This window comes from Melozone crissalis, unplaced genomic scaffold, assembly GCF_028551555.1.
Source record: "Melozone crissalis strain CALT ecotype California unplaced genomic scaffold, PUWL_Pcris_2 ptg000002l_1, whole genome shotgun sequence".
Classification (NCBI taxonomy): Eukaryota; Metazoa; Chordata; class Aves; order Passeriformes; family Passerellidae; genus Melozone; species Melozone crissalis.
The window spans coordinates 6143809-6162495 of NW_026535780.1; the positions used below are offsets into that span (position 1 = coordinate 6143809).

Below are 18687 nucleotides of genomic sequence, written 5' to 3' on the forward strand. Positions count from 1 at the left end.
ATTACATTATTTCATTACTTACACTTGCAATTCAGTGTATGAGGAAAAATAAAATACAAAGTGAAGCACAATTTCTATAAAACTATAAACACACTAAAGAAGGGAAGAAAAAGCCTCTAAATAAAAGTGTCAGAAGGTGTTAATGTGATTTGTAAACACTGTGGAGTAATGATAGATGATGGTTAATGTCTAAAAATGTGCAAATGCAAAGTCTACCTTACTGTGTCCACTTAGAACATTACTAAAGTATTGAATTTTGTGATTAAGATCTCATTGCATGAATCCTGAACTTATTGTGTAAGTAAAAGCATTTTCAAGAAAATCTAACACCAAAATCTAATGCCACTTAGAACTATGCTACACAATGTTAGAGTCAAAACATTTGTGAATGCTCAGAAGGAATTTAAAAGTACTAATCTAATCATTGATTCCCACTGAAATAGTATTTTACCAACTTATACACTTCCTCTTTGGCCTTTGTTAGCAATAATATTTGACATTTCTACTTTCTAGTAGTCCCACAGTGTTTCTAGGATTTATTTCCAGCAAACTAACTTACTGCCCTTGCCCACAGCAGCAGGCACAGCATCTCACTTACACTCATCTCCAGCTGCCCCCAGCAACAGCCACTTCCATCATTTCATTTAGCACTCTCTCTGCTCTAGAATCACACTGATTTTTATTTCCAGTTTAGCCCATCACTGGATGGCTGAGTTAGTAAAATTATTCTGATCATGAAACCTCAACTAGAGTCAGTTGATAGCTTTCCTTCACTTTTAGTGAAACAAAAAATTGGAATAGTTAATGGTATGAAGATCCTTTCTGCTTTGTCCCCCCAGAAACATTAAATGGAAAAATAAGTTTAAAATAAAAATACTCGCAAAATTTAGGACAGTTCTCAAAAACTACATTATTCAATGAGGAAACACTTGAAATTCCTTAATTTTATCATTCATAGTTCTATATATCTGCAGGGATTTACACTGTTCAATAAATAGATGTAACAAATTTGGTTACCAGATGTTGATATATTATCTTCATTTGAGCACAGACAGCTACATTCAGTGTTCCTCAAACAGTAAATATATTTGTTTTATATTAGACATCTGAAAAATAACAGACCTGTTATTTTGGTGCTGACATTTTAAAATACTAAAACACTGATAACCAGACACAACTCAGAACTCAGATTCCTGACTTTTCATCCTTCTTGAAGAAAAAAACAACAACAACAAAAAATAGAGCCATCATTGAGTTAACACTCTTACACAAGATTTATTTCACATTTATATTTCAAAACAGTTTTTATTTTGTGCTACAGAATCTTTTGCCCTTCACTACCTACATGTTCTCAAGAAAAGAAGTGATTCTTCAAAAAAAGAAACCAATTCATTCCAGACGTGGCAGGAAAGCAGCTGGAAGTTGTGAACACACTGCAGCAGCAATTCACAGCTCATCTTACTTCTAATATATGAGACAGCAAGTTCTAACTCAAAACGTCTGCAGAAGTTTTATTTTCCTCCAGACAGTGACAGTCATTCAACTATTAGGATCCCAGCCATGCACAGACTGAAATATGAATAATAAATGGAAAAGTAAAAAAACCCTCCACACCCTCTTGAAAGTATAAATCAGAAATCTGCCATTTCTTTAATAAGACTATTGTTTTCAAATACAATCTCTCTTAATCTGAGGTGTGGAGTCAGCCTGCTCCACTTTACTGTGGGCTTTCAATAACTAAGTGGAGCTGCTTACAAGAAAAAGAGAGTAATTTTATCAGGGTCCCTACCGACAGCATGAGGAACAACTGCTTTCAATGGAAGAGGGCAGGTTGAGATTGGACATAAGGAAGAAATTTATGATGAGGGTGGTGAGACAACACTGGCACAGGTTGCTCAGAGAAGTTGCAGATGCCCCAATTCTGGAAGTGTTCAAGGCCAGGGTGGGATTTAGAGCAGCCTGGTCTAGGGGAAGTTGTCCTGCCCATGGCAGGGGCTGAAATGGCATGGTCTTTAGGGGTCCCACCCAAGCCAAACCATTCTGTGATTCTAGCACTCTTTTCTAGCCATAAGTGACATGAAATGGTTCCCCCCATGCCACCCCAAGGTATCAAGGAACTTTAAGCCAAATTCTTAGACTTATTACTATCATCCTCTAGAATTTTGCTTTTCTAAAACATCTCAGTTGGAGTCACAAATGAGTGATTCTTGAATCTTATTTTTTTTCTTAAAATAGTGTGAAGTTCTACAGAGAAATGTTGCTTTAGTTGCAAAACCTCCTTGGAGGTGTACATTAACATGTGTAGAGTCATAGGAAGGTTTGGGTTGGAAGAAACCTTAATGATCATCAAACTCCAACACAGTTTCCATGGGCAGGGACACCTTCCACTAGAATGTTAATATGTATTTTAATATGTATTTTAAGTCTTTGGTTAATCAGAAATCAAAATTCACATTTTGGTTGCTATCATTTATAAAGCCCTGATTCAGGATGGGAATGCACACACTAAAGAAACATTGAGTCCTAAAGAGTTACATTTTCTGGTTTCACACCTTAACAGCATCACATTAAACACCATGAATCCTTCTAAGATTGCTATCACAATAAATTAAAAAGCAACTGGTATGATCATTTTATACAGTTGCCTCCAGAAAAGTATTTAAGATCATAATAAAAACAAAGGAATAAAAACCAGACTTTCACCACTTTCCCTTCTTGCTGAACAGAAGAGGGGTTATGTCAACATAGTTAAAGTGCTCAGCATGAACACTACAGAAAATAGAAGTGCTGTGATTACATCTGAAGGTCATCTTTTACAGTATTAGGGACACAAACTTGGGGCAAGGTGGGGAGAAAGGAAATATCTATAGGAATCAGCTGTATCCTCTGAGATCAGTGATGAGAAAAGAACATTCCTGAATGTAAAGCCTGCAATACACACACAGCTCTTCCAGAACAAATTCCGTCCAGCCACCCACAAAACCTTACTTGGCTCTAGAGTCATAAAATTGTAGTCAAGAAAATCTGGAACAATCTAGAAAAAAGAACAGAGTTTCCAATCCACAAGCATTAGGAAATTACTTACCACATACAGGAATGTCTGTATATGAACTAGAATTTTTGTACGTAAATACAAATGTACTGTTTTCGACAAAATAAAATTTTGTTATGGAGCCAAAAATAGATTTAATAAGATGCATTATATCCAATTCTCACATGTCTGATAAGGAGCAAAAAAGGCATAAATTTGTATTTTTTTTTAAAAAACTGAAACTATTCAGGAGTAATAAAGGTTTCAAAAGCAGGAACTTAAACACACTCAACAGGATGTTTCATGTATAAAGGCTGGTATCATAACACCATTCTGCAGATTACAAAGAAAGGTTAGAATCAAGGTTTTAAACTTCATTTTGCAAGTCTTCTGAGGCTTTGCTTCAACTTCTCCTGGATATCTCAGAGATGCTGCCTATTGAAACTGTTTTATCCAACTCTGATACAAAGCCTTTAAAGCTTTGCTTCAACAAAAGTATTATTCATTGAAATCCATTTCTGCTAAAAAAGAATCAGAGCTTTATAACTGAGTTTGAGATCCTTAGCTCAATGGCTGCAGAATCTCAGTAGCAACAGAATTGAACTTCACTTAAGGAATATGTTAACAGAGCACTTCAATTTGAGAGAAAAGTGTCGTGGAGTTTAAGACAAGCCTTGAAGTAAGGACAAGCCAAACAGACACACTTTAACTTTCCTTTATGTGGAAAATGGTGATGACAAAACCACAATCTTTTACTGTCATCTCCAAATCAAACACTAATGGCATTTAAATTTACCCTGAAGAACCTTCAATAGTTGCAGATCAACTTTGAAGGATTCAAAGTAAGCTCTGTAACAGTGCATCTCTTGCATAAAATGCAGATTTGAAAAAAACATTTATGAAAATCCAGAGGACAGAACTTGTGATGTTAGAAATGTAGTACTCTAAAAAACGACTGACATATGCACATACTAGGTACTAACAATGTAAATTAGTCATCAAGCTTTGGTGATAGGAAACAACCAAAGAATAGCTTCTGTATCCCAGAAATATTACCTGAAGGACATGGAAAATTAAATAAACTTTAAATAGTGCTGCAAATATGTCCATACTGAGAGTCTGTAGCAAAACCATTATAGGCATCTGTGGCAAAGTTACAAACAGCTATTTAAAAAAAAAAATGAAAAAAAACCAACAACAAATCCCCCCTAAAAAACCCCAAAAAACAAACAAAACAACAACAACAACAACAACAAAACAACAACAACAATAAAAAACACCCAATAAAACTCCCTCCAAGACCAAATGAGGTCTCCAATTTGAAAGAACTCTTGTATGACTGATTACAATATCAAGGGGTGAGTCTTGGTATATAATTAACATTACTCAGAACATTAAAATCAAGAAAAGCAGTATATATATATTTACACGATATTATAAAATACAAGAACAACAATTTGATAATTGAGAGAATTTTTTCTCCCAGCACACAACCCACAATAAAAATAATTTCTTTAAATTAAGACTCATTCTGCATTGCATTTGAATCATTTCAGGATACATGTAACTAAAATGATCTATATAAATAGAATATTTCCTTAGTGCTGCTTCTTCTAACATGCTTCATCCTCTGAGGTAAAATGCTTCAGGGTATTATTAAGAAATTAGTTAAGGAGAAATGCATTGAAACAAGAAATCAGTTTGCATTCAGAAATGCAAGTTTCAAGGTGCATTGACAAGAACTGTACACAAAACAGAAGAAAAGATCACCACAATTAACAGTCACATTTAGGTGCTGCAACCACAATCCCTGTATTCTGTAACATAAACAGTTATGAACTTTATTTAGGTTTTGTTTTCACACTTGAGACTTTGAAGGAGTTTCAACTGCCATACCAGTACTGCAGTGAAGATGGGGAATGCTGGAGTAAAAGCAATACATCTCCTGTGACAAAGAAAAAAAGCAAAAGCAGTGGACTTTTCCTACTCCTAAATCAAACAAAAGCCACTTTTCACAAAGTGCCACTCAAACAAGAAAATCCAAATTCTAACTACAGACCACTTCTGGATCGTTTCATCATGACTATGAAAACTTGGTAGTACCATAAAAAAAGAAAAACATTCTGTAAATTGGAGATACTGCCTGAAATTCACATCAGTCAAGGTAAGAGATTTACTGCTGTCAGCTCCATGGGGCCCAAACACAGACTGCACCAAAGGAGCAACTTAGGTTGAAATCAACTTAGAAATCAAGGTGCTCACAGTAGGACTGAACATCTCCTATGCTGTGCACTGCTTCTTTACAAAGGCAGTATTCAAGTTCCACAAGAGCACTGTTAATTCGGTCCAAATGAATTAAACTTCCATTCAATAAATGAAGGTTGTTTCGCCAATCTTTTGCTCTTCTTTTGGGAATCCTTCATGTTGTACTTGGGGGAGAAATTGTGTTTGAAGGGAGAAGCTTTAAATGCATAGATTCCAATGAAATTCCAAATACCTGGACAAAGCAGGAACAGGCACTCCTCTCGCTCGAATCGATGCTTTTCCACGGACAACTGGAACTTCTGCAGTTTCTGAGCCACCATTTAAATATGTTAATTCTTGAAGCTGTGCCTGTCTGATTTCATCATTGTAGTCCTAAAAGAAGGGAGAGACAGAGTGAGAAAAAAAATCTAATTGTTTACCCAACACTCTCAGGAAATACTGCTCCTGAAAGTCTCCTCTTAAAAAGCTGAACATTCCACAGAAAAAGTTTAATTTAGATAATAAGATAGGAATAATATTCAGTCCAAACATTATTAGAGAATTGTACACAATAATTCTACATAATTCTTCCATTTTTTGCTCGGGCATGTTTTTCTTCCATTTGCATATATTTTATGTGGCTTTACCAATTAAAATTGCGAAGTTAAAAGGATGCAGAGATAGGAGGAAAGCAGAAAAAAAAATCAAGATCCCATATTCTGAATTGAGATCTAGTTTGTAGCTCCAGCTGTAGAATGACTGTGTGCTAAAAGCAGGAAAAAGAGAATAGAGAGAGAGCAAAAGAGTAGAGAATAAATACACTGTTGAGAACAACACATAAAAATGAAGGAATAGATTAGGAATCTACACTTTTAAAGTCAGGTGTTAGAGAATGAACACAGGAATTCATTCAATACACACACACTGTTATCTAATAAGAAGAGCTCAAAAAATTAAATTCTATAATATGCAATGGTAAAAATGCCAAGGACATATGGCTTATTTCTGTCTGCACAAATCCCCTACTCTCAAGGTCTAGCAAAAGGAAAGCTCATGTTTTTACAGACAGAATTAATATGGTACTTCTCAAGCACAGTTTTCAGGGACCTTGAGTCAACCTCCGAAACAAGCAGAGCACACAGGAATAAAACAGACCCAGCTCTGAACTCTGGAGATACAAGTGTTTTTCTATCATTTCTCCTCCACTTAAAGTGAGGCAAGCAGAATGCAGCCATAAAGGTGAATTAAAGATAACTATTTTACCCAAGGTGCATCTGTACTAGCTGAGAATCAAAATATTAATAGGTGTTCCCATAGGAACAAAGGGATACTTGTGGTACAACAGCTCTTCTGCAAATCCTCCCATTTCATGAAGGAGGGTTTGTTTTAACACCACCCGTTTTGCAACTCAATGACAAAACAAAGAATCTGCATCTCACTGCAAATCTGAGTTTATTACATTAGACAAGGACCAAAAGATTGTCAGGCAGTCTTAAAGACTCTGAAATATAACCCTGCATTGAAAGGAGATTAAAACTTCTATGAATTCAAATCTCTCAATTATCCTTGAAGCATTCTGCTTCTCCTAGACTTCTATAAATAGAAATAAAAAAGCTGTCCTTTATATGCCATTGCTGAAGGAACTTACTGGTGTTAAAAAAAGAAGCACCATAACAGCATTTTGTCCAAATTGCCTTAAATGGGTTCTGAAATTTAACTCCCAACTGCCCACCTGAGATCATCCTCAATTTAGCAGCAGAAACAAAACAGAAAATATGAAAAAGGTCTAAAAGACTGAAATAACTGTTTCAAATGGCATAATTGAAGCTTTTGAGAAACAGAGTCCATTATTAAATGGCCAGGACCCAATACATAACTAATCCATCACAAGGAGAAGACTAAAAACAGGAAACTGAACACTCTTCTGGCCAGTTACTGTACAGAAACCCACTTTGTATTTTTAATTTGTTGCTGGATCCAAGCTGGCTACAAATGCAAAATTCTATGTCCTGTATAGAACAAAACACCACAATACTGTACCACCAACATGCAGTATCAAAGTTCTGGCAGCCTGTATCAGATGCCCTTTATAATTTCTTCACAAAACATCTTTTTCAGAACTGTGCCCCTGGAAAAATACCTTTGATCATTTTTTACTCAATTAATTTAATCTCCTAGCAAAGATGTGCTCAGGTTGCCACTGTGTGTGTTGGGTCCCTTTTTCTTTTCTCCCTGATGCTTTCTCACTTTCCTGCAGCACATTACCAGACACAGCAGCAGCCTTAGGTCACAGAGAAGGGCTCCACTGTGCACAGCACAGAACAGAAAACACAGCCCTTATCACAGATGCCAGAGGCAGCAGGAGGGTGCAGAGTGAAGGGGCAGTACAAGGCAGCCACGATAAGCTGCAGTGTTAATCCATTAGACTCTGAAATGGATTCCTCAATTAAAAGTAGCAGACGGTCAATTTATGAATACTCACTGCTGGAAACAGTGCACTTCAAGTCAAATTAAGTAGACAATCTTTTCCTCACCTAGAAGATAGACATGGAAACCCTTTCGACTGCATTCCTCCTCTGAACAGCTTAGGCAGTGGCAGTACTTGAATTTCAGTCAAATGTTGCTGCTGAATTTCAACTGAACAGATGTACTCTCACTTTATGAATAAACTGCCTACCCTGATTAACTACAGTCTTATCCAACCATGGAGGGTGCATTTACACCAAGATCCATGCAAGAGATTTTCATCCCACCAGTCCCCACACGTATATGATCTAACTAAACCTTCTTTAAAATTTTATCCATGATTTTCACCCAGCCAGATCAACACATTGGCAGCAGTTCTTTAGGATCACTCTAGCTTAAGACCTTATTTCAATTTATCATTTAAACCATTAGCAAAGATATTTATTTATATCATGTTAGGACAGGTGCCTACAAAACCCTTTGTAGCTTTGCAAAGCATTCAAGTAGATCTTTATCCTGACAGTGAGCAATCAATAATTATCTGGTTTCCAGCCACCTTTTTACACCTCACAGTTACTTGCCAGCTTACTTAAGGAAAAGTCTGTGAGAGCTTCCAAAGGCCACCAGACTCTTCAAAATGCCATTAAAAGCTATTTCATCACCACATCTTACAAATCAAATATGCAGAAGGTAGGACAGGCTACAGGAAAAGGTTGTGAATGCTGTTCACATTGTCATATAACTGGCATAGATTGTTCTCTCAAAGACATTTCTATACTTGGCATTAAAGACAAGGAAAACAATCTCTGGTAACCAAAGGCAAAGGGTAATTAGGGCTGTATCTGTCAGAAAACAAATGACTGCCACTTCTCAAAAATTAAGCAAAACAGGCTAAGTTCTAATGGCCAAAACTGCCATAGCCATAGAAACACAGAATAGTTTGGGATGGAAAGGGCCTTAAAGATCATTTCATTCCAACTCTCCAGCCATAGGCAGAGACACCTTTCACTAGACCAGGATGCTCAGGGCTCCATCCAGGCTGGCACTGAAACCCTGGTATAATACAGGGGCAGGTGACGTTGAAAGGATCTGGCTTTTTGACCTGACAGAAGTAATTCTGAGATATCCAGTATCAAGGACAACACCCACCAACCTAATACTCAAACAAGAGTGCTGATCAAAGAGTCTGGCCAGAATAAAGGGAAGAACTAAAGGGTCTGGCTAATTTAAAGGAAGGTAAAACCATATACTAAAAGAAGTCCCAATTCCAACTGCAGAAGAAAGGCAAGACTCAAGGCAACATAACCACAGCCAAAAATACCCTCAAAACCAACTTTTATGTTTTGGGTTGAGTAATGTCAATAGTGTAAATGAAATTACACCACTGCAGCTGCTTGAGGTTAAATTTCAATGCAAGGATGCTTGCCCATGGATCCAAAGATCCAATAAGAGAGACTGAGGCATTTTTGCTATAGTCAGCTACCACAAGGATATTCTGTATTCTGCATTCTAGCACCAAACACAATGTTATGTTCAGCACTGATCTGAAAAATGAACAGTAACCATATTCATAAATTGGGTCTAGCATCTAAAACTGTAAGAAGTCAGAGTGAGCCTACATTGTAAGGAGAGTGCAAATTATGATCATAATCATATATACTCATAGCAGGACATCTTCCCTGAAATAAAACAGGTAATTTCTTAAGAAAGCTTCAACAGATCTTGAAGGAAAAAAAAACAAACAAAAAAACCCAAAAAAAAAGCCCAAAAAAAAAAACCCCGCAACCCAAATTGCATTTGGCAGCAGTGAACCAAACAGCTGTTCTAGAGAAGCAAAAGCTGCTCCTTATTCCTTCAGTGGCTGCTGCAAGGGGGGGCAGGTGAAAGAGAATAAGGCATTTAGAGCAATTCTGATAAGCTTACATTTGAAAAGCCAAAGGGAAATTAAGACAGTGTTGGCTTGATCCCACAGTTCAGGAAAGATTATGTAGCATCAGTTCAGCTCAGTATAATAAAGATGCAATGATCAAAAAATAAAGATGGAAAAGTGTATAAGCACCAGTCAATGGATTGGTCATTATCAGTCTGTAATTCTACTGGCTTAACACACTAATGACCAGGTTTTGATAAGCTTACTTCATTTATGGCAACATTAGGGAAATCAAGCTCAATGAAGAAAAATAAGACCTCTGATGAAGGGGACATGAGGATCAGGCATATCCGTTCTTCCAGCACGTGCAAGAAGCATTAATCAAATCAAACATATTTCTATCTAAAAAAGGCAGCTGTTTGCTGTCTAGAATAAACAATAATTTAATTCTCCTTATCTCTCCACACCATTAAATAATGAAACCATGTAAATAGAGAAACCTTTGACATTATGACAGCCCAGCATTCCTACAAATATTCTGTAGAGTATCCCCTGTCTGATGTGTTAGGATATCTGAACAGCAGTATGCTCATTCACCTCTTTTCATATGCATCCAGCAAAAAGTAATTTGGAACCTGCAGACAAATGTACAATGTGAAGCTTGATTTTTTATAAGATGAGAACATAACACCCAGGACATCTTTGCTTTTTAACTGTCCTAAAGTGCATCTACATAAGGTTATTTCACATCAGGACATATTCCTACTGAACTTACTGACAATTGTCATTTATCATCCTTTGGTTCATATCACAGTGCAGTACTGGGGCACATGAACTCGCTTCATTCAGACAAAAACAAGTCAGAAGAAACACTCCAGGAGCACACAGCTCCAGTCACCTGGAGACTTAGTTTCATAAAAGAGCTTAAGTTGGAAAGGACCAAGAGGAATCATTTAAGTCCAAATCCTGGCCCTGCACAGGACACCTCTAGAATCCCACCATTGCCTGAGAGCACTGTCCATTTCTTGAACTCTGTCAGGCTTGGTGCTGTGGCCATTTCCCTGGGGAGCCTGTTCTGATGCCCAGCCACTCTCTGGGTGGTTACACAGATGTGGACTAGGTTTGGCACAAACTATAATTCCCAAAATACACACGGGAGCTGTTAAGTCACCAGCACCAACTGTACAAGAGACAACCCCAGCTGGTCCCCAATACAGCCACTCTGGCTCCACTCAGACATTTCCAAGCTGTTGTCACTCACGCACATGCCTCAGGAAGCTTTCCTTGGCCAGGTCCCCACAATTCCCAGATCTAACACAAATAAACACTAACACTTGGGTAACATTTTCAGCAGTAAAAATAAACAGAAGTCAATGCACCTTGAGAACGCTTTGCTTTCTATACTATTCCTTTGATCACCAATAGAGACTGAAGAAATGTTCCTTTAAGAGCTAAAACAGGTGGGAACTTCACACAGAGAAACATCACCTCAAGTGCCCCAGAACTTCCTCAGAGAGGCTGGATTTTTTCAAGCAGTTTAAGATTGAAAAGAAGTAAGGTTGCTTCTTACATGAGGAGAAGATGAAGTTATCTTCTAATAGAAGACATTAGAAACCCATTAACTGGATATATCCTAAACCTGGAGTACAAAATTGTACTGGAAACCAGATGTCATTTTATACACCCATACAATGGAAGCTGAAGTATACATCAGAGAACAAGTATAGCTCATGTATCACTAGTATGGTGATAAAAATGAAGATACAAGATAAACCTGTATTGATTCTCAGCACTCAATACTAAACCAGGATTACAGGTGAGAGAAATACTAAAACTTCAAATGTATTAATTCTTAAACTGATGCTTCATATTTACAAAGAAAACATTAAAGGCACACATTTTACAGACTTTTACAATTATTTGTAGTCTGTGATACTTTGCATATGACTAATTAGGCAAGAATAAGTTTCTCTTTTACTGTAGGTCAAGTAATGAGATTTGTGTGGACAGTTACAGATTCACCCAGTGAACTGCCTGTATCAAAATGCAAAGTATTTGACAATCATCATTTCTTTCACAAAGGAAATCAAGCAACATGACCTGACCAATGTTGTGCACTGTTTAGAACCACAGAACAGTTTGGGTTGGAAGGGACCTTAAACATCATCTATTTCCAACCCCCTGCAATGGACAGAGACACCTTTGCTCGACCAGCTTGCTCAATTTTAGAGATAACAGTTCTCACTCAAGACTACCAGAATTCTCATTAAAAAAAAATACTAACAGGGATGAGGAACTTCTTGATTTCTTCCAATGCATGTCCCATTCTGGCATATGCTTCTGCAGGTGGAGCAAATACTTCAATTAAAACATGTAGGTCATCATTTAGGTGAAAATACTTTGCCTCTCCACTTTTTCTCAACTCTTCCTCCTAGGAGATAAGAAAAAGATTGTTTTTACACTTTCTCATTTGAAACATTGTAATGCAAGTGTTGAAGTTTCTCCAGAGGAATTTGCAAATACTGTTCACTCATGTTCAGATGTCTGCAAATAAAAAAGTAACACAAAGTAAGAGCCAACAGCTTCTGCTCACAGACAGAAACTGCAGCACAAGGAGGAATGCTTCCAAGAGTTTTCCCAGGTGCACCAGTTTTATTAAGAAGACACTTTTTTCTTGAAAGTAAAGTCTACAGAAACGGGTTTGATCTAATATTCCACAAGAGCAAGCTTCTTTTACCAATATTATTTCAATCTCAGCATTACTGTGCTGTTCACACTGCAGTTTCTATCCAATGAGTGCATCCTTCACAGAACTGTGCTATTTGGACATAAAGTTAACAGCATATGAAATGAGGGAAGAGAACATTAGCAAAAAGAGTTCACTTGCTATTTCAGTAGCAAGCTTATTTCTTTCATCTTCCTTCACCCAACCCACTTCAATGACTGCAAAGCTGAGTTCAACGGAGTAAAGCAGAGCTCAGTTCTCAAATACTGACATTCACATGCAAAAGATTCACACACCAAAAGGGCAGCAATTGCATTTTTCAGGCTGCCCCTTGCCTGTGTGTACTTGACTAGTCCAAAGGGATGAAACCAGCCCTAAAACTACTTTCTCATTTAAAAAAAAAGTATTTATTACAGTTGTCCATTTTTTTCATATAGGTCCTAAGATACAATGATAACATTATATCAAATAATTAGCAGTCCTGTTGTCTAAAAAGCTAACACTCCCCTGCAGCTTCCTGTATTTGGCAAGCACCAGGTAAGCACTTCACCCTTAAGATTACTAAAATTGTAAATTGCAATCATAGTTGAAATCTCCCCTGCACACCCCTAATTATGGGTTGAAGTTTATATGTGACAATCCATTTCTGCTCCTCATGAATAACATTCCTATCAACATGATTTGTGTTTAACTATGAAGATGTTTAAAACAGGAAAAATAACCAAAAAAACCAGTCTAGATCACTGTCAGAGCACTCAGACCAAGAATATTAAGAGGTCACTCAGCAGGATTAGACTCTGTCAGCAAAATCATTATTTTGTCAATAAAAAAGAGAGATCATAAAAATAGCAAGTAACATAATATAAACATCACAGATCAAATATTTAGTTTTAATAGGAACTGCTTCTCAGTTAAATACTTTAGGCACAGTTACTCAAAACATATAAGTCACCAGCCCTGGAAGCCAGTTGAGTTCCCCATATACTGGTTTTTAGTATATACTTGAACCACATGTTACCTGTCCTTTTCTCCTAAAGAGGAAAAAAAATCACTGTGCAGTTAGTTTGTGCAGAAAACAGAGTGCTAAGAAACTTCCTTTCTGTGTTTATCAATCAAGTTGATAAAAGCAATAAGCAATGGAAGAGTCACCATTTGCTGCATAGGATCTGGTAAAAAAGCATTTCAATCAGCACCTTCAACAAAACACACAGAATTTCAATGCAGGTTTTTTTAAGATCATTCCCATCACCAAACTTGTAAGATCACTCTGCTTTTTTTGCTAAGTTCACTTTATTATTGTATTTTATTTTAGTTCTGTAACAAGACTTGGCAATGATTCCATTTCTTTCTCCATTACTTGCAAAGACAGAAGTTGGACTTCGATGATCAATGTGGGCACCTTCTAGCTCGGGACATTCTGTGGTTCTATGAAAATACTACACACTAAACCTCTTATAACAGCACACAAATGAAAATAAGCTCATTTACTCACTGGCTACATCTCACAACCTTGGGAACACATTATGCATTTCAGGTGGTTGGTTGTTTTTTTTTCATTTCCCATGAAGATCAACACAAAAGCCACAACTTGTTCCCATTCCAGTATCCCTCTTTGACAGCAATTTAGCTCCCATAAAATTCTCCGCCTTCCTCTATGTGACATCTATTGGCTTGATTCCACTGCACGTGGAATCTTGGCTTGACGGGCCAAAAAGAGACATTAACCAATAATCAAGATTAGGATCTCCTATGCTTTTTATTTGTTCCAATTTTCGTTACAAGGTTTGTTCCCCTCCTCAGAAGTTTAAGGTTAAGTATCAAAACTCCACTGATATAGTCAGGCCTTACCTTTGTCTTGTCCCTCATGGAACCTTTTCCCAAAATAGACATTTTTGTCAGTGTTTCTTCCTGTAAACGCTTTAGAGAATTACCACGTGGACCCAAAAGTTTTCCCACAAAGTTGAACTGTAAGAAAGCAAACAAACAAAAAACCAATACATTAACTTCATTGGATTTTTAATTGTAAATTAATGAGCAATGAGTAAATAAAAGGGATATTTTGCTGAAACAGCTTTTGATCATAGGTGCAAATGATTAGATCAAAAATTAAAAAATATTAAGTACAATCACATAGTACAATTAATAGAATGTCAGTGGCTCCAGCAACACAGAAGTATCTGAACTCAAGGACAACTTGGTGTCCAATACAGGCTGCCAGGTCAAGAGGAGCCTTGATAAAGCCCCCTTGCTCCAGCTAACATTGGAGGCATCGTGCCCAAGGCTTCTGTCCTGCTGAGGGACTCCAACCACCCCAACAGCTGCTGGAAAAGCTGCAGGCAACTCTGGAGACTCCTGGAATGCATGTGGGACAATTTCCTGACCCAACTCCCACACCCCAACACCTTCTGGAAAAGAGGCAAGGTGAGCCCCAGGCAACCCTGGAGACTCCTGGAATGCACATGGGACAATTTCCTGACCCAGGTTACAGACAGAGCTACCAGAGGGGAGGCATAATGGGATCTGCTGGTCACCAAGGCAAATGAGCTCAATGGGCACACCAGGATTGGAGTGCATTGGATGTGGATTGGGTTAGGAGTAAAGTTGGGATCATGAATTTTAGGGAAGCAAACTTCCAGCTCTTTGGGGAGCTAGTCAGTGGGATGCCCTGAGAGAGTGCCCTCAGGGATGAGGGAGTGGAACAGAGCTGGCAGATCTTTAGGGAAGTCTTCTATTGAACACAAGAGTTAGTGATTCCCAGCAGCAAGAATTCAGGCAAGAGACCTGCATGGCTGAGCAGGGACAGGCTGGTCAAACTAAAGGGCAAGAAATAAATACACAGACAGTGGGAAGTTAAGACAGGTGACCTGGGCAGAGTATAGAGATGAAGTCTGGTTGTGTAGAGTTGAGGTGAGGAAGGCCCAAGCACAGCTGAAACTGAATCTGGCAAAAGACACAAAGCAACAGAAGGGCTTCTCCAGATGTCCAACCAGAAAAGGAAGGTTAAAGAAGGTATTGTTCCCCCTTTGCCCTGATAACCAATGCTAGAAAAGTGGTTGCAACAGATAAGAAGGTTGAAGCACTCAACACCTGAAGTGATGCAATCATGTTAAAAAGATAGTTTTAGGCAGAAATAAAATATACTGATGCTGAACAGCAAACGAGCTTAAGCCTTATGGCCTCAAATTTATGAAACAGTTTGTAAGTTCTTTGCTTGTTCCTCTACTACCACATCACTGAAGAGCCCAGATGGGCCGCACTGATCTCCCTGTTCACCTGGAGTTACTTGAAAGGACCTAACAATGGGGCAATGGCAGTCACAAATCTCTTGCTGCTACACTGAAATGATGGAACAAAGGTCCAGCTCCACTCACCCTACAATGCACAAAGTCTACAGCTCCAGTTCATTTCTTTCAGCTTTAGACAAAAAGGAAAACAAGCATTAAAGGTCAACTAAATATGGAAATATAAGTTTATTCCCCCTATTAGTTGAAAATGCAATTCCCAATGTAGACCTGACACAATACTATTGAGAAAATGGCTTACAGATCACTGAAGTTTAAAGCGCTTATTAAATTTAAGCTTGCATGAACCAGCCTTTTCTGAAATTATCAGGTCACATCAAAAAATTCTCAGGAAATTTCTTTAAATTTTTTTTTTAGAGTTGTCCATTTTTTTCATATAGGTCCTAAGATATAGTAAATAAAAATATTAATCAGAAAGACTGAACAGATACAGGCAAAAATTTCCCTTGCTGAGAATATTCAGGAGGCCACTGATGGGGTCCTGTGCAATTTAATTTACAATCATTATTTCAATAGAAGGTTGAACATCTGATGGCACAGATGTTCTCTAGAGATTCCCTTAACCTGGACTTCTGATTTTACTGTTTCTGAAGCTATAACTAAGGAAAGCAAACCAATTGAAACAATTTGTAACAAATTTGAACCTTAAGATGTCAATTACTCCTTAGCAAGAGTTTCCTTAAAGGAAGCTCACAGTTCAGCTGAAAGTAAAGCTTTCATGTAGAGGAACACCACCTCAGTTTTTCAAGCATCACTTAAGATTACTTATGTCTACTTATAACAGCCTTTTAAGCTACTGGGAACAAAAATAAACACTTACTCTTTACTGCAGCTATATTCTTTCAGCTAAAACCAAGTAGTTTAATGTTGTGTAAATCTAAAACTTGACATACCAAACTTTAATACCTCCAAAAGTTGTCATCTTTTAAAAACCATGAAATCTCTAGTGCCAAAGTCAGAGACTACAGAAGCTATCCAAGGACTGCACAGATGACATGTTCTAGACACATTTAATGAACATGAAAATGTATTGTCTGCATCCTGAGATCCACCGAACTATTCTTTCCTGAGCACCAAGGCTCCAAATATCTGATTTGACAAGTCTGAAGCATAAGAAACTTGTGTTGCAAGTCTGAAATTCTGCTAATTTAAAAGCACAATGCTTCTAGGTGTAGCTTAAAAGCACAAACAAAGGTTAGTAAAATATGGCTTGAAACACACTCACAAAGCATTTTTGCTCCCACATAACAAAACTGAGAGGCTTTGGAACACTTCAGTTGCTTATTCCATAAATAAAACCCATTTATGATATTGAAGGAATCTTTACAGTAGAAAACAGATTATTTACTCTGAACATTTTGTTCAAACCATTGGTTTATCTCCCTTTTACATCAAATTGGAATATGTGATCAAAGGTTTATTTTGAGATATTTTATAGATACAGAAACACTCAAAGTATCAGTCACTAAGTTACTACTATTACTTATACACTGCTTTCAATCATATAATAGAATATCTCAAACCTAAAGGTACAAATCCAGCACACAGGAAAAGAAATGCCACTTACAAAATTAACAAATCCCATTTATATGCTGGTGTTACAGAAGCAAGTCAGCCTGGCAGATCCAGGTAAGCTCTTACACAAGAGTTCTCACATACAAGTTGCTATCCATGTTCCTTTCACATTTAGGGTTTATTTGCCCCAAGAGCACAAGAACAAAGAACAAATTCAGGTTTATTACTGAACTCAAGCTTATAAACTATCTCTGAATTAGGTACAGTGGATAGTAACAAACAGGCATCTGAGCTGCTCTGCCCGAGTCAAACCAGCCACATTCACTAGTGCTGGATCAGAATCAGACATTCCAGACTCCCCTCTTTACTCACCCTCTCAAACAGCACAATCACCTCCAAACTGCTGTAAATACCAAAAATTGTCCTCACCTTCACCAACATCAGCTTAACATTGTATAAAAGCAGTCACACTGTACTCCAGTGCAAGCTGGTGAAGTTTTCAGTTCTACAGGACAGATGAATTCTTAAGAGACCACCATAAATGTCACTCTACTCTGGATCACCTTTGTCAAATTAGGAATTGTCTCTGCCCTAAGACAGCTTCTAATGTAGAAGGTAAGTTCCAGTAAACTATGGACAATGGCATATAAAAGAGGAGATGAAGTCCTCAACGCAAATTTGCTTCTAGACCAGCTCTGAAGGATTTGGCAAATATGGTATCTCAAGCAAAATTACAGATATCTTTGCAAAACCAATACCAAGACTCTGATAAACAGACCTGGGAGGAAACAATTCTCTTCAGAACCATTTGATCTACTATATGAATTATAACAACAACAAAAAAAAATCTAATGCCAGTGTTACCACATTTTTAAATGTATATATTACAGAAAAGGGGATATAATAGAAAAAGTAATCCTTGTTTATCCCCAACCAAGGCAAGTCTGCTAAGAATGGTTCATCCAGCTTAAAACACTTAGTGAAAGTATAAATGCTTGACCAAATGCTTTCCTGTAAAGCTTTAAGCACTCCATTGTTATTAAAACCATGGAAAGCTTTCTTCATATATTAGTTTTCTGCAATGGTTTCTCTGTGACAGGGTCACTAGAAAAAAAAAAAAGTTAAGATTCAGAGCACTTTCCCCTGGAATGACCTGAAACAAGGCAAGCTTCAAGGTTTTTCCTATTCATCTCAGAAAGATAAAGTTTTTATAGAAAGGTAAGTGCTTCAAGCATCAATGTTACATCACAAACTACTCTGCTTCATGCAACATAATAATAGGTCTTTAAACATTTATTCATAGCAGAAAGCTTGGTCAATTTTGCTATAAAGCTGCTCAAAAGTTTTCTCTGTGATTACTATTGATGCTTATTTCTCCACATTACTTCTGGTTATGCAATGACATTTTCTCATTTCTGCTTCAAGAAATGAGCTATTATGAAAAATTGCTTTCTAACTAGTCATGTGATTAAAATATTAATCTCTCAATGACTTTACATAACAATGACAGATATATTGTATATGACAGTGATAT

General features: G+C 37.3%; 1 protein-coding gene across 2 annotated transcripts in view; it reads right to left on the bottom strand.

Annotated features, from left to right (window-relative positions):
* KHDRBS3 (KH RNA binding domain containing, signal transduction associated 3) overlaps positions 1-18687 on the bottom strand; it is a 90054-nt gene that overhangs the window by 40118 nt on the left and 31249 nt on the right. For both annotated transcript variants that reach the window (XM_054283132.1, XM_054282367.1), the window contains exons 3-5: positions 14185-14301; positions 11896-12042; positions 5529-5668 (exon numbers count right to left, since the gene is read on the bottom strand). In XM_054283132.1, the coding sequence (XP_054139107.1) occupies positions 5529-5668; positions 11896-12042; positions 14185-14301 (404 nt within the window). The remainder of the gene's footprint in view (positions 1-5528; positions 5669-11895; positions 12043-14184; positions 14302-18687) is intronic.